The sequence below is a fragment of the Pectinophora gossypiella genome, chromosome 14 (assembly GCF_024362695.1).
Source record: "Pectinophora gossypiella chromosome 14, ilPecGoss1.1, whole genome shotgun sequence".
In the NCBI taxonomy this organism is placed as follows: Eukaryota; Metazoa; Arthropoda; class Insecta; order Lepidoptera; family Gelechiidae; genus Pectinophora; species Pectinophora gossypiella.
In genome coordinates, this window is record NC_065417.1 from 2,022,196 (window position 1) to 2,038,295 (window position 16,100).

The 16,100-nt window shown below is 39.6% G+C and overlaps 1 protein-coding gene and 1 long non-coding RNA gene across 2 annotated transcripts in view; both read right to left on the reverse strand.

Moving 5' to 3' along the window:
- The window catches only part of LOC126372451 (sodium-dependent neutral amino acid transporter B(0)AT3), a 62,941-nt gene extending 53,517 nt beyond the window's left edge, over positions 1-9,424 (reverse strand). Inside the window, exon 1 of the mRNA XM_050018219.1 lies at positions 8,735-9,424. Within this exon, the coding sequence (XP_049874176.1) occupies positions 8,735-9,424 (690 nt within the window). The remainder of the gene's footprint in view (positions 1-8,734) is intronic.
- Positions 9,425-12,095: 2,671 nt separating this feature from the next.
- Positions 12,096-13,159, reverse strand: LOC126372603 (uncharacterized). The gene is made up of 3 exons (XR_007567196.1): positions 12,642-13,159; positions 12,438-12,506; positions 12,096-12,309 (listed from the first exon to the last, which is right to left on the reverse strand). It is a non-coding gene; the product is annotated as an uncharacterized LOC126372603 (long non-coding RNA).
- Positions 13,160-16,100: the final 2,941 nt, after the last annotated feature.

Below are 16,100 nucleotides of genomic sequence, written 5' to 3' on the forward strand. Positions count from 1 at the left end.
TGTTTTCCCAGGCCGATGTAGGGACGTCCAATGTTTCGCAAAAGGGTTTGCGAAGTCTTCACTGATAGTCATCAGGATACCGTTCTGGCTGTTACGGAGCCGGTCCCAGAAGGAGGCAGTTCTAGCTCTTAGAATGGAGTAGAAGTCAGGCACTCGCGCGCCAGCGAACATGCCCTTTATTGCATATGCCCTTTATCACATGCCCGAACATTAATGAGAACCATGATGGTTTGTTTGGATTGCAGAGCTTAAGTGATCCATTAGCGACGGAGTAATTAATAAACGGAATACGAATAAAATCAATACACTTTGAGGCTCTCTGCTTAGTAAAACATACTTAGATTTCCCTCCCCACTCGCCATAAATAGTAAATGTTAAATGATTATCACGTGCTTAGCGCGGAAGGAAAACTTCGTGAAGAAACCCACATTCTCGAGAAATGCATTTTCAGAGGTATATGACATAACTTTTATTGGGCTGGTTTTCCCTTCGCAGGTTAGAAGGTCAGACAGGCAGTCGCTTCTGTACATAACCGGACCTGTCAAATCTTCAGGTTTGGTAAGCGGACCCTGTGAAAAACGGGATAATGCTAGCGAGATGATGATCTGGTGATATGTCTTAATTCATTTATTTATTTTTAATAAATATGGTACATATGGTAATATCTCTATTATACTAGTCGGCAAACCTTCAGTTGCTATAATCATAAAAGTTTATAAGTATTTTCACATCGTGTAGACTTTTCAAACATCGCCTCGAGATACGTCGAGGCTTTTAAAACTTACCAAGTTTCTTTGTTTGAGGTAAGTACTTACATACTTGTAAAGTTAAAGCAGGTGTAAGTATATTATAATAGGTACGTACGTATAGCATGCAAATTATCCGTAACTATCAAGAATTGAGCCTACGCCGCGTAGTCAATCGCTACGATCCGCCGACGCTGCTACGGCGTAGCAATCAGTTTGTACGCGAAGTAACATCAAACAAAGCTAATGAATTAATTAGGCGACTAGGTTGGTTGTTGCTATGTACATGCTTGTATGAAAATAAACTCTATGTTCAAGATCATAAGGCTCAATATAAATTAAAAAACAATGTATATTGTTTAGTTATTGGAAATCTGGGTTTTACGCAGTTATAACAGCATAATAAACACTGCTTACAATACTCATTGGGTTAGGCAGAGCTCATAGTCGTTATGGAATCTTAAGTTTTTGTATGGCTAGTTATGATTAACGTTAAACATGTCATAAAACTATATATACCTACTTAATATATTATTTTATGTCTCATAAAGTGTGCGGCGGTGTGCTGCCGCTGAAGAATGTTTTCGGGATACCGAACAGAGCATAGTACCCCGCTAGCCACAAGTTGATAGTGTAACCAAGGATCGACAATCCAACGGCGTTATGTTGAAAGTTGTATATATGCGTCACGCTGTATAAACTTTGATAGCGCGTTTCAGGACTGCATTATTGAATGGTGGCGCCATCTGTTGCATGTGGGCGGAACTAGCTGGATGGTAACTAGCTGGCGGTGGTGCTGGTGCTAGTTGGGTCCGCCAGTTACATGTGGTATAATACTGGAAGGCTTACCCTACAATTGCGCATCCAAGCGATATCTGATCGCCCTTGAGGAAGGTCGCTTACTTCTTTCGATCATATATATTGGTACATGCATAGTTCCATGCAAAAAAAAAGAAAATATCTTCCTCGAGTCAATTTTGATGTAGTACTCCAAGTACCTATTCCGAAAAAGTTCTAAAGTGTTGTAAGGTTTAGTCTAATTTAAACCTCAACTAACTGAGATAACTATGAAAATAAATCCATGTTAGGTTCTTTACATATTACCTTTTAATGACGCTTACAAAATTTAAAAATAGAACAACATTGCGTCTACCAAATCGAAGCACTATCACAAAATCAAACTCATGATGAGAATGACGTCAATAATTTAACGTCACGAACAATTTGACGATGACAGAAACGGAAAAACCGATGTCGTTACTGTATTATTAGATGACGGAGCAATATCGTTTATTTTGCGACGAATAATGGACGTAATGTCTGACGAAGATGTATTACACAGTCAATATTGTACGTCACCCTTTCTCTGAAAGAAAAAAAGTGTAATTTGGCCTTCTTTTATTCATAAAAGAAATGCTTACGCTCTCAAAATCTCAATTAGATTTGTATAATGTCAATTTATCATGAGAACAAGTCGAAAAGACAGACTCGCCCTTATTACCTATAGGGGTAGGCAGAGCCACGAGTAATACACTTACTTACATCAGTAAGTAGTAACCGGGACCAACGGCTTAACGTGCCTTCCGAAGCACCGATCATCTTACTTTTTGGACAATCAGGTGATGAGCCTGTAATGTCCTAACCAAAATAGGGATCACAAAGTGATTTTTGTGATATGTCCTCACCGGGATTCGAACCCGGGACCTCCGGATCGCGAGCCCAACGCTCAACCACTGGACCACAGAGCCCGTTATTAGTGCGGTACTGTTACATTACAGATTACACATGTACCTTAAAGCGGTGCAATATGAGCTACTTTACGAGCAAGTGTGTTGAAATGCTTTTTTTCTAGTACCCCGATACCGACCCCGCCGGGGCAGCGTGGACGACGATTTCCCTCATTCAGAGCTTATCGCTATCGACCCACTAGGGTCGATGAAACAATGTGACGTAGACCCGTTGCAATGGGAGGCGAAGGCAGCTGAACGGTCGTTATAAAGGCGTGCAGTGAACACCAAGGTGTTTGACTTCGAGAAGGAGAGACTTCAGAAGCTCGATACAAAACGAGACGAGCTCAGGGCGCCACCACCTGCTGCCATAAATTATAATTATTTAGACGTGCATTGAATTCGATCGTACATTTAATGCTAAGATCGGATATGTCAGTCACTTGAGAACACACGAACGACGCTCTCATTAGTTGTCGAGTCGCTGTGGCCAAATACGGTCAGGAAAAGATTGATTGATTGAAGGTCGATTAATTCTTTCAAATATTCTTCCTCTCAGACGCCCTGACCCGAGGTTCGTGTCCAACTGGGCACTGGGTGTCTTAAATTTTGTACCGAGTGAGAGCCCTCAACGCTCCCCATTTGCCCATCCTAGTAGTTAATGCCATCTGCGACAAATCTACAATAAATCACGTCAAAAAAAAAGCTTTTTTTCCATTCTATTCTACAGTAATATAATATTACCACTACACGACTATTTTTGGTAATCCCACCTGCCCATTACGACTAAACGTTTTTGTGGGTCAACCCTTCATGGCTGTAGTTTAATAGATTACGAATACGACCCTTTCCATCACCGAATCCCTTAGCCCACCCCCTTAATCCGTCCCTGGTACAGTTGGAAATAATTACTGTAATTTTCGTCTCGAAAGAAATTCTTTCAAAGAAACGCAAGTGGTCGAGCAAAAGAAAAAACCGGCTAAGTGTGAGTCGGACTCGCGCGAAGGGTTCTGTGCAATTGACTAGGTAAACAATAGAAGGTCAAACAATCGCGTATCAAAATATCGAGCAAAAAACGGCAAATAAATAGCCTTTGTCGTTTAGGAGCCTATTAAATATAACATACATAAATAGCCTATATACGTCCCACTGCTGGACACAAGCCTCCTTTCAATCAATCGGAGGGTGGGGGGGTTAAATATAAATTTTATTTTATTTTTAGTATTTGTTATTAGAGCGGCAACAAAAATACATATTTTTGTCAATTTCAACTGTCTGGCTATGCGATTCCTGAGATACAACCAGGTGACAAACAGACGGTTAGACAGACAGCGAAGTCTCAGTAATAGGGTCCCGTTTTTACCATTTTGGTACGGAACCCTAAAAAGAAAGAAAAGAGAGAGTTAAAGATGAAAGAAAAACTAAGTACGTCGAAATCGTTATTAAAGATTTATGGATTTGAATTAATTATTTTTGATATTACGGTATGGTGTTGGCCCTGTTCGGAGTACGCGTAACTTGCATCATAATGTCATGGGTTCGAATCCCGGCTCGAACAGTAAACTACTGAATACGGATTTATTGGTTTGAATTCATTTTATAAATAAACATTTTTTTTCTTTTATTTTTTTTTATAATTCATGTTTGGATCTTTGATATCACGCGGTTTCCAGTATTTGTACCCGGTAAGTGGCAATAAGCTAGCCCCCTTTTACATGGGACTTAAACTCAGCTGGCGAGAGGTGGGTGTACATACTCTTCTGCTCACCCCATCGGTGATACTGGCGTAATATTATGTTGTGTTCACTCCAATATAAGAAGCCAAGACTAGTTTCCAACTAGTGAAATCAGTTACTTTTACTAATCGCCAAAATACGAAATTTTTATGGAATTTGTATGAAAACACACTGTGACGTTATAACAAAACGTGATAAAAAGTCGGACTTTTCTTGATTAAAATTCATAAATAAGTTAAATAGAAAAAAAGAAAATGTTGTTTTCTTTGGTTTAGTTTTAGATCTGTCTTTATTTAGTACATACCTAATCAGAATTTCATAATTTATCTTGAACCTAGTACACTATCCAATTCATCTAAAAAGCAATATTGCTATTTGACATTTGTCGACATTATGCACTTACTATTCAAATTCAAAAATTCAAAATTCAAAAAAAAATCAAAAAATTTTTCATAATGACAGCCTCGTCCGCCTAAAAGGGCTGCAGTTTCTAACGTTCTAATAAGCGCAAATGTCAAATTGCAATGTTACTTTTTAGATGAATTGCTTTGATGTGGCCTTTTTAATTTAACCCCATATTCATGCGAGGACTTCGTATTGAAAATGGTTTCATTTTATATTTTCATTAAAGTACGAATAAGACTGTATTTTATGCTAACATTGTGATCGCTGTATATATTTAGGCGATTATCACACGACCCTGATACCGAACTGGCGTGGTCGACGATTTCACTCCTCCAGCGCTTATTGCTATCAACCCACTATGACCCTCTCAGACGCCGCCTTAAGCCGAGGTTCGCGTCCAACAAGGACACCCTCAGGCCTGTTGTCTTCAATATTGTACCGGGTGAGAACCCTCAGTGCTCCCCATTTATCCGGCCAAGGAGTTAATGCCATTTCTAGCAAATATGCAATATGTCACGTCCAAAAAAAATATAGACTTCAGCCACGGCTGTATTGCTCGTGAGTCTTTGCTTGCCAAAAAGAACTAAATAATTTAAAAAATAAAAATCTCCTTAACGCGTTCACTGTATCGACTTGTATGTTGAAAACTGAAGACAAGGCTTAGGCCTATTTTGATCGTGATTTTCGAATTTTAAATTACTAAAGTCAAGGCTGTATGGTCCTCAGATCTTTGCCTGCCTTATATAAGGCGAATTTAAACAACAACAACAATGGACTTGATTGAATCGATTCTAAAGACACGAGCACGGCCTCACCACGCGGACGGCCGCGCGGTCGACCGCATCGTGTGATAACCGCCTTAGGGCAAAGCAATTTATAAAGGACTAGCTTTTGCCCGCGACTTCGTCCGCGTGGCGTGTTATATAAGAGAGAGATCTTTGTGTGTGTGGGAGTGCATATCAAATTTCAAGCATCTAACTTATGCAGTTTAGATTTTTTCATACAATTTTTTTCCCAATAACTCCCATTTTTCAAAATACAGCCAAAAATAAACTTTATATTTACTAAGGTATGCATGCATGCTAGATTGAATCAATTGATTGAATTGATTTTTTTTTTAATTGATTGTTCATTGAGTTTTAATTTTAATACACACTTCCTCTCTTCCCTTCAACGTTGCTGTGCCCTACAGGGTCCATGTTTTAGTTCCTATGCCTATGTAACACCCCATTGTACTACATGGAATGCAATAAATAATTTAATTGAATTGAATTGAAAACATCTATCTTACGCGGTTTCGATTTTTTCATACAAATGTTTTTTTCCCGCTAACTCCCGTTTCCGTGGGAATTTTGCAATATCCTGTTGCAACTAAGGTTTAAGTTAACTAAGGTACCTGCATGCCAAATTTCAAGCGTCTAACTTAAGCGGTTTAGATTTTTCATACAAAAGGATTTTCCCGCTAATTTCCGTTCCCGTGGGAATTCCGGGAATTCCTTTCTTAGTGCACCTCTACGGTACCTAAGCTATGTCCCTTCCAAATTTCAAATGCCTACATTTAGCCGTTCAGGCTATGCGTTGATATGTCAGTCACTGAGTCAGTCAGTTTCTCCTTTTATTTAGATTTGATTTTTTCATACAAATGTTTTTTCCCGCTAACTACCGTTCCCGTGGGAATTTTGTAATATCCTGTTGCAACTAAGCTTTAAGTTTACTAAAGTACCTGCATGCCAAATTTCAAACGTCTAACTTGAGTGGTTTAGATTTTTCATACAAAAGGATTTTCCCGCTAATTCCCGTTCCCGTGGGAATTTCGGGAATTCCTTTCTTAGTACACCTCTACGGTGTCTAAGGTACCTGCGTGCCAAATTTTAAACATCTTACTTGAATGGTTTAGATTTTTCATACAAAAGGATTTTCCCGTTAATTCCCGTTCCCGTGGGAATTTCGGGAATTCCTTTCTTAGTGCACCTCCACGGTACCTAAGGTACTTGCATGACAAATTTCAAACGTCTAACTTGAATGGTTTAGATTTTTCATACAAAAGGATTTTCCCGCTAATTCCCGTTCTCGTGAGAATTTCGGGAATTCCTTTCTTAGTGCACCTCCACGGTACCTAAGGTATCTGCATGCTAAATTTCAAATGTCTAACTTGAGTGGTTTAGATTTTTCATACAAAAGGTATTTCCCGCTAATTCCCGTTCCCGTGAGAATTTTGGGAATTCCTTTCTTAGTGCACCTCTACGGTATCTAAGGTACCTTCATGCCAAATTTCAAACGTCTAACTTGAGTGGTTTAGGTTTTTCATACAAAAGGATTTCCCTTCACTACTCTGCTCCTATTGATTGTAGCGTGATGAAAAGTATACTATGACCTGTCCAGGAGTGTGAAGAATAATTGTACCAAGTTTCATTAAAATCCGTCCAGTAGTTTTTGTTTCTATAAGGAACATACAGACAGACAGACAGACAGACAGATAGACAGATAGACAGACAGACAGACAGATAGACAAAAATTTTACTGATTGCATTTTTGGCATCAGTATCGATCACTTATCACCCCCTGATAGTTATTTTGAAAAAATATTTAATGTATAGAATTGACCTCTCTACAGATTTATTATAAGTATAGATGAAGCATAAACTATTTATGATACCCTGTATTGAACATAAAGATCCTTTTTAAGTGAAATAATACAACAAAGAAAGCATTTGTGTACATACGCCGAACCCATGTCATCCCTAAATACGTAAAATACCTAAATGTTACTTTTATGTCTCAAATAAGCACGAAAATTTTATTGAAAGATTCGTGTTTTATCTTCTTTCTAAAGACTTTATTTATCAATTGTCCGGTTAACTCTCAAAATTCGCCCTAATGTTTTTTCATGTTTTACTTTTCCACGATTACAATTAAACAGTAATATAATCTTATTTTTATAAAAATACCTAAGACTCGTATAATAAGGCTTTATTGAAACACAAATAAATGGCCTCTATAATTGGCTCTATATATTATGTAGTAGGCTGAGCTATAGGGCATCTACGGGGTCCAAGGGTGGCGGATAGTGGAACAGCCATCAGATATGATGGTTGGCTGCGAATATAAAATAAGCAGTTCCCGACCAAACAGCGACAGGATTAGCAGAACGTGACGATCTTGTGACGTAGCGAGTAGGCGCCGCTCTTTCTAAAGCGCACCCCTGATGCCGGGCAGCAGCGGTATCAGTACTGGTTGGAGGCCGAGGAAATAGATTCTGGTAGGGCTCTAGCTAGAACATCACCGATTGAGAAATTGGTCGGTGTACTGCGGAACGGAAGGCGATTGGGGCAACCACCGTTCTACACGCCCTATCTATAGAGTAATGGCGATTACACCACCGACAAGAGCGCAGCTCTTAAATAAAGAGAGAGAGAATTGGCTCTACAACATACATACATAAACTCACGCCCGTAATCCCTAATGGGGTGGGCAGAGCCACAAGTAATCAAAGACAACTTGCAGCCACTGTTGATATGGCTCTACAAATACAAATATAACTAGTTAGTTAGATGCGTCTCTAACTACCCCAATTGGGATATAGTCGTGTTAAGATATTTATTGCATTCTGATATTTTTACGGAGGTCTTAAAAGTAGAGGAAAATACAAACAAGAGCACTGTAAGGGCACTACAACAGTCAACACAAGTAGGTTTACTTAAAATTTAATAAGGACATAATGAAACTAGAAAAATGAGATAAAAAATACGATGATTAAATTAAAAAGTTAAGTAGGTATATTTAATATGTTGGAAATCGTGAGCTTGTAAATACAAATATAGGTAAGTACTTCATTGCATTCAAATAAGCTAAGAGTATTCTGATTTTTATAAGTGGAAGGACGTTATGATCTTGGAATTTCCAATACTAAATGAAATCATTAAGTATATAATGTTCTAGATTCAGATTGTGGCAAACGTGAACATAACAGTTTCATACATACATAACCTAAACAGCCTATATGTATCCTGCTGCTGGGCACAGGCCTCCCCTCAATCAACCAGAGGCTTTAGGAGCATACTCCACCACGCTGCTCCAGTGCTGGTAAGTAAAAAATAAAAAATAACAAAGTTAAACTCACAGCGCATTCCGGCTCAGTGGTGTAGGATCCGTTGGGGAAGTATTTCTTCGGGCATTCAGACCAGGGAAGCTCGGCCTGGAAGCTCTGGGCGAAGTAGAACAGGCACCACGCGATGATAGAGTTATAGTACAACGCCACATTGAACGACACCACTGCAGAACTGATCCCTATCCCACCGAGATAAGGCGACACCTGGTGCCACACACCAATCGCACCCTTCCGCAAACGCTGCCCGATCGCCAACTCCAGGTAGAATATCGGAATGCCCTCGATAGCCAACATCACAAAGTACGGTATCAGAAACGCGCCTCCACCGTTCTTCTGCGCTAAGTATGGGAATCTCCAGACGTTGCCCAGGCCTACGGCGTAACCGACTGTTGCTAACAGGAATGTCAGCTTGCTGTCCCAAGACTCCCTTTCGCCCTCGCCCCCTTGGGGCTTTACGCCACCCCGCTCTTCTACGGAGCTCGCTTTGCTCGTAGGCGTTTCAGATGAACGTCTGTTTGGACTGGTATCCTCAAAAGCCTCGTTTGTAGCGCCGTACATCACATGGGCGCGATGGGACGGGTGCCCATTCTCCATAGTAACCAGCCTCCCTCTCAACTCCTTCATTTCCATCCGATCCAGCGACCGATGAGCGTACAAATCCTTCGAGCTCTGTCGCCGCATCAAATGTGCCGTGTTCGCCATCTTTCTCAACAATTATTGTCTAGTAGTAATCTAAATTTATTGTCGTTATTTTATTGTCATCGTAACTAGACTAGTAACTAAAACGATTCGTGCTCGCTATCGTGACACATAATGAAAAGCAATAAATACCATGTGATATTTAAGACCTTTTTAACGTTGAGCATTAGGGTTAATGGCATTTCTATCGATTTAAATTTGAACATTTTTATAATAATCACTAAATCGAAAAGCACTTCAATGGGTGAATCGATGTTTTGTCACTGGTTAGGTAACATATTTTTGTTCTTCTTTTGAAATTTTAAGCGCGGGTGGGGACGAATGGCGAGCGACCCGCCGCCGGACGTCACTGGCGGGAAACTGGGAAATGGGGGAGGGGACGCCATCTTGTACGCACATGCGCGCTTACGTCCCCTGTAGATTTCTAACGTGAGCTTATCAGCACAAATAGACCTCTTGTAAGAATGGGAAATGCGTACCTACCACGAAAGGGTTCTATTTCTCTCAAGAATTTCACGAGACCTTGTCTTAATAAACGTTTTTAATTCAATAAACGAACCCTTCAAAGTCGCTGTGACCTATTTCCTCTTATTAAAATGGCACAGAGTGTTTTGAATGGAATCTCCAAACAATAGAGCATGTTATGTGATTCTTTACGCTAACTGCGCATATCTGGCGCTAAACAAAACCTGCCATTAGACAAACTAGTTTCAATTCGCTATGTTTTATTTCCATCCCACATAAATCATACAAAATATCACAATATGTACTTATAATACATACATAGAGAAGAAGGTAAAAACTAATGGTTTAATGAGAATTTTAATATTTTATGTTATTTAATACTAATATATGACAGAGACCCGTGTTACTCTATGGGCAGAATTGGCTGGGTGCCATTTGGTTCACAAGCGTTTTCGATTTGCTTATTCCTTGGCATACCGTAGGCATACCTGTTATATTAAGTATACGTATACCCCTTGTAATGAAAATGAAATTGTACCTATTTAATTTCTATTTTCGGCGATGCGGCTCGGTGAGGCGTAGGTACTTAGTTCATCTTGCGATGGATGTACTTGTCTCTCTCTCTCTCTTTACTTTTTTTCTCTTTTTTTGTTTTTTTTTTCTTGGCGATTACTCCATCGACAAGAGCGCAGCTCTTAAATAAAGGGATGTACTTCACGCTACCCAAATTGGGACGTAGTCGTGACGTATTGAGAATAATGACCGAGAAACATTATTATTTTTCTTTTTACAAATAATACTCTACAATCTCTACGATACGCTAAAGAAAACTATGGCTTAATATGGAACATGCTAGTCTAGTAAATTCATATTCACTTTAGCTTACTTAAGCGGATGAGGGGCCTCAGCTCTCCACATTTGTCCGGCCAAGTAGTTGAAGCCGTCTGCGGCAAATCTACTATAATAAAAATAGCTTCATGATGATAATGAACACTGCGACACTTACAAACAGCACCAAGCTAATAAGTATATACTTTTCATCAAAAAAATCGTAGCACTGCCCAATTTTTGTTCAACAAAACACGAGTTTCATTAAATTATATATTAAATATTAAAAACCTTATAGTAGATACCCACTAAAATGACATAATACTACGTACAGAATAGCAGCTCTTCACTCCCAGCGGCTGAGCTAGGCTTACCCATGGTACAACAAAACAAGGTGTGCTCAAAAGTGACAGCTAACATTTCAAAGTTAGCCCCGCTGACGAAAATAAATTACCCTTACCATACCCTTAAAATTTGTATGTATATGTTTTTAATTTACTTAGCAAGGCAATTTTGAACTTATAGTAATTAAATACGTGAAACAGTAATTCGCTTAATTTTTAATATTATTTCAGCCCTTGGAATGTTGAAGATACCAAATTAATGGTACCAACTCATGTAACACTTAGATCATCAAACGGCTAGCAGTGGCGGCTTTTCGTAGGATTGAGCATACCTTGTTTTGTTGTACAGTCATGAGCAATATAATGTACCCACTTTAGGGCCCGTATTAATAAACCAATCTCAAGTTCCGAGTGTCAACTCAAGATTGATCTCAAGTGTCTGTTCTTATTAATAAATTGGACTTGACTCACTAATGTCACACTCGCTCTCAGCTGAGAGTTGTCAAAAACGTTCATATTAATAAACCAAACTCGGCACTCAAGACGAAGCTCAAGTACGTATTTTGAGCTGTCAAAGTCAAGTGCGGCTCGAGCACGACTTGAGTAGCAGTTTCAACGCAACAAACAGTGCGTCGAGCGAAAGTAAGCATGTCGATATACGAAGTTATTGTTGATATCCAATATTGTGACGATATATTTTGGCCGAGGGGAATCGTTTGCCTAAGCGGTATATCAGAGATGCTAGTGATCCATACGAAGACCGTGATTTTAATAAAAAATACAGGTTTCAACAAGAATCGTTATTTATTGTAATTATTGTATTTGAACTCCTGGCCAAACTCATCCGGCAATATGTCAAGTTTCCGCAAGGAGCTGAAGCTATGGCAAACAGGGAACTATCTCAAGAAATGGGGAGACATGGGCGCTGGCGTGGTCTACCGGGAATAGATGGCGCTCTCGATTGCACCCATATAAAGATAGTGTCCACTATTAGTAAATGTTATAATGGTAGACTTATAAATAAAAGATAGTTATTGAGAAATGTATACTTTAATTCTTATTTACAATTACGAATTTTTTAAATCTACGTCATTTCGCAAGGTGTTGTTACGGTTGAGGAGAAGAAATGACAAGAAACTGCAACAGCAACACATTTTTTAAATCAAGGCTGGATCGGTGGTCGGATTATAGTCGTCTGGGTCTGGGTCTTGTCTGGGTCGGAATCCGTAGAATCAAGCGGTGTTGTATACTCTGTAAATAATAAAGTTTATATTTATTTAAATATTAATTATATCACTACTTTTTCAAAAGAATGGAATCAATATTACAGTATATAATATAAATATTGCAAAAAGGGACAAGTTTATTTATTATTATACCTTTCTTTGGTCATCCCTTTGACGCTGCTTGAGGTTTTGCCACAGCTTGCGGAGGTGCTGATTCTTCACCTAAAAGTATTAATTAAAAATTAACATATATATTGAAAATTCCTTGTATATTTAAAATTGATAAAGCTTTCGATTGCAATCATTTACTAGATTATATATAGCTGTGTTCATGACCAAAATAAATTGGGAACTTACGTTTTGCGTAGTAAGCGGGCTCGCATTGAATTCCCGGGTTACTGAGTTCTACGACTCATTTTGTTATGCGAAGTGTGGCCCCGTCCGTCGGCTTATTTTCTATAATATGGCTGTTTTTTAATAAGTAATTGTTTTTCGGCACAGGAAAAAGTAAATTTCTTTATCCATTTTGCAAAATTCAAATATTCAAACAAATCGGTCTGGCCTGTCAAATACTGACAGTTGCGTTTAGTGTCAGTAGGTAACTTACATCTGCGTTTTGTTGGTTAAAAATAATAACAAAAAAGCCATCTATTCACGCGCAACTCATTGAAATGGACTTGAAAGTTTGGTAACTAAGCCAAGAAATAAAAAAGAAACATGAGTTTGTCTCCAACTGCTACTTGAGATCAATCTCAGCTGAGTTGAGCTTAAGTCATGTTTATTAATTAGTGACAGACTTAAGACGTTGCTCACGTCTCAAGTCAATCTCAGCTGAGACGCACTTAAGATGACGTTTGAGATCGATCTATTAATACGGGCCTAGGACTCTGTCACACTAACATATTTGACATTTAGTGAGACTTACAGTTCAATTTGTCAAAAAAGTTAATGTGACATGGTACCGAAGTGTATACATATTAATGCTCGTGACCGTACCCCCGTATAGCTTTACCCCCCCAATCACCCCCCCCCCCCCCCGGGTCTTACTTTAGTCTTCAATCGTTTGGGCGTCAGTTGGACGTCAGACGTCCCACACACAGATGCGCGTCTACGATAACGTCAATGTATAGTGTCTGTGTAAAAAGGTATTTTCCCTTCGGCCGCCATCGCAACCACGTTTCGCAATCAGTTGCGAAGGAAGAATTTTACTCCTTTGTTGGCAACTAGTTGTGAATGAAGAATGTTTTCTCTTAATACGCAACCAGTTGCCAACTAAGAATATTTTTAACAGCATAGTTGCTACAAAATATTTTTCATGCTTAATACGCAACTTGACTAAATAATTTGTATGAAGTGGCTAATACTTTAATATTTTTCTGATACTTAATCCTTACTAATAATATTTTGTTTAAGTAATAATAAACTTTCGAGGTGTTTCGAATTTTTTGTGAGAAGTGTAGTAAATAACACAAAATGAACTAAACAAACTTCTACCGTCCTTCAATAACTGGCATTTGAGTCTGACAGGTTTACTTACCCTCTGAATGTAATGATGCATACCAAATACCAACCCAAGATACAACAGTACTGAGCTACCAAGGCTCGAGATTACGTATATACAGGGTGTTAGTGAAATCGTAACGAAAACTTTGAGGGATGATTCAGACCATGATTCTGAGTTGATATCAAGTGGAATTTTCCGTCGCAAAAATATGGAACGGAAAAGAATAAAAAAAAACATATTTTTTTAATGATTTTTCCGACAGGAAATTCCCCTTAATATCAACTCAGAATGATGGTCTGAATCATCCCCCTCAGTATTCGTTACGGTGTCACTAACACCTACACCTATCGGTATTGTGTGGCTACCGTATGGCTCTCACCCGGTAGAAACTTTAAGACAACAGGCCTGAGGGTGTCTAGTTGGCCGCGAACCTCGGCTCAGGGCGTCATGTGAGAGGAAGAATATTTGAAAGAATTATTCAACTCTAGTGGGTCGATAGCGATAAGCGCTGAATGAGGGAAATCGTCGACCACGCCTGCGGGGTCAGTATCGAGAACAAACGATCAATAACTTACGACTGTGCGAAAGACGGGCTTAAGTCTAAAACCCTTAGGCTGTGTTCAAATAACGCGATTCCGTAGAACCTCATACCACAGAAGGCTTAAATATAATACGAACTCGGATGCCCTTCTTCAAGCGTGTAGGATTCCATAGCCGAATAAACTTACTCTGTGGTATAAAACGAGACTTAAATCGCGTTGTTTGAATTTAATGTGACCTCGGGGGACTTAGCTTCGGACCTTTGGGTCCATAAATCAATGTCAAACGGGCTACTCGGGCACACACGCGTTGTTTCGAACTTTTCCATTTACGAATATGACTTTGCTTATGATGGTGAACTATCGGGTGATCTGTGTAGAAACAGTAAGTTTTCGGGGAGCTGGGGGGTTAATAATGCCACATCGAAGCAATTCATCTCAGAAAGCAATATTGCTATTTGACATTTGATTGCATTGCGCACTTACTTTTATATGCGCAAATGTCAAATTGCAATATTGATTTTTAAATGGGGTCCTTTAAATCACGGGTGAATTGGCATTTTCTGGGTAAGCTCGTTCCAACGTCGATCTCTTCTTCTCCTCGTGGAAGAACGAAGTCAAGAGCAAACCCATTTTAATAAAAAAAAATAAAAAAAACTTGTGATGTGGCCATTTTAACCCCCCTGGTCGCTATTCCCCGACACCAATTGTTTCTATACAACACTATAGTATGTCTGTCTGTGTTCATAAATCAACCCCATTAAAAAAGGGTGGACTATTGCTGGGTGATCACGATCCGGAGATCCCGGGTTCGAATCCCGGTGGGGACACATCATAAAAATCACCATGTGTGCCCTGGTTTGGTTAGGACATTACAGGCTGATCATCCATCAAAAAAATAAAAGAATAAAATACACCCACGAAAACCGTAAGTCCCGGTTGCTACATACCAATTTAAGTACGTCGTCGTTAAATGAGTCATGTCGGGGCCTTTGGCGGCTCAATAATAACCCTGATAGAAAATGGATAATGATGAACCATCATGTCCCTAGCGTTATCCAATTTTCAACAGAGTCCGCTTACCTAACCTGAATATTAGACAGGGCCGGTTTTTTTCGCCAGAAGCGACTGCCTGTCTGACCTTCCAACCCGCGAAGGGAAAACCAGCCCATTACAGGTTAGGTCACATACCTCCGAAACGCATCTCGGGTGTATGGGTTACCTCACGATGTTTTTCTTCACCGCTGAGCACGTGATAATCATTTATGATCCAAACACGAATTCGAAAAGTGATTTCGAAAATAGGTTTGGGCCCGTGCTGGACTCGAACCAGCGACCTTACAGTGAGAAGTAAGATGATCCGGAAGGCACGTTAAGCCGTTGGTCCCGGTTACTACTTACTGATGTATACGTAGTCGTTACTTGAGTCACGTCAGGGGCCTTTGGCGGCTCAATAATAAACCTGACACCAGGGTTGATGGGGTTGGTCATCCACCTCACAACCCACACGATAGAAGAAGACAGTGAGAGTAAAGCGTTCTTCTAGCTGGGTTACCACGGCTTTATAAATAAATAAATATATACCAAACTGAGGATCTCGGTGGCGCAGCGGTTACCCCGCTCGGTCCGCGATTGTTGAAGTTAAGCAACTTTCGCAAAGGCCGGTCATAGGATGGGTGACCACAAAAAAAAAGTTTTCATTTCGAGCTCCTCCGTGCTTCGGAAGGCACGTTAAGCCGTTGGTCCCGGGTGCATTAGCAGTCGTTAATAACC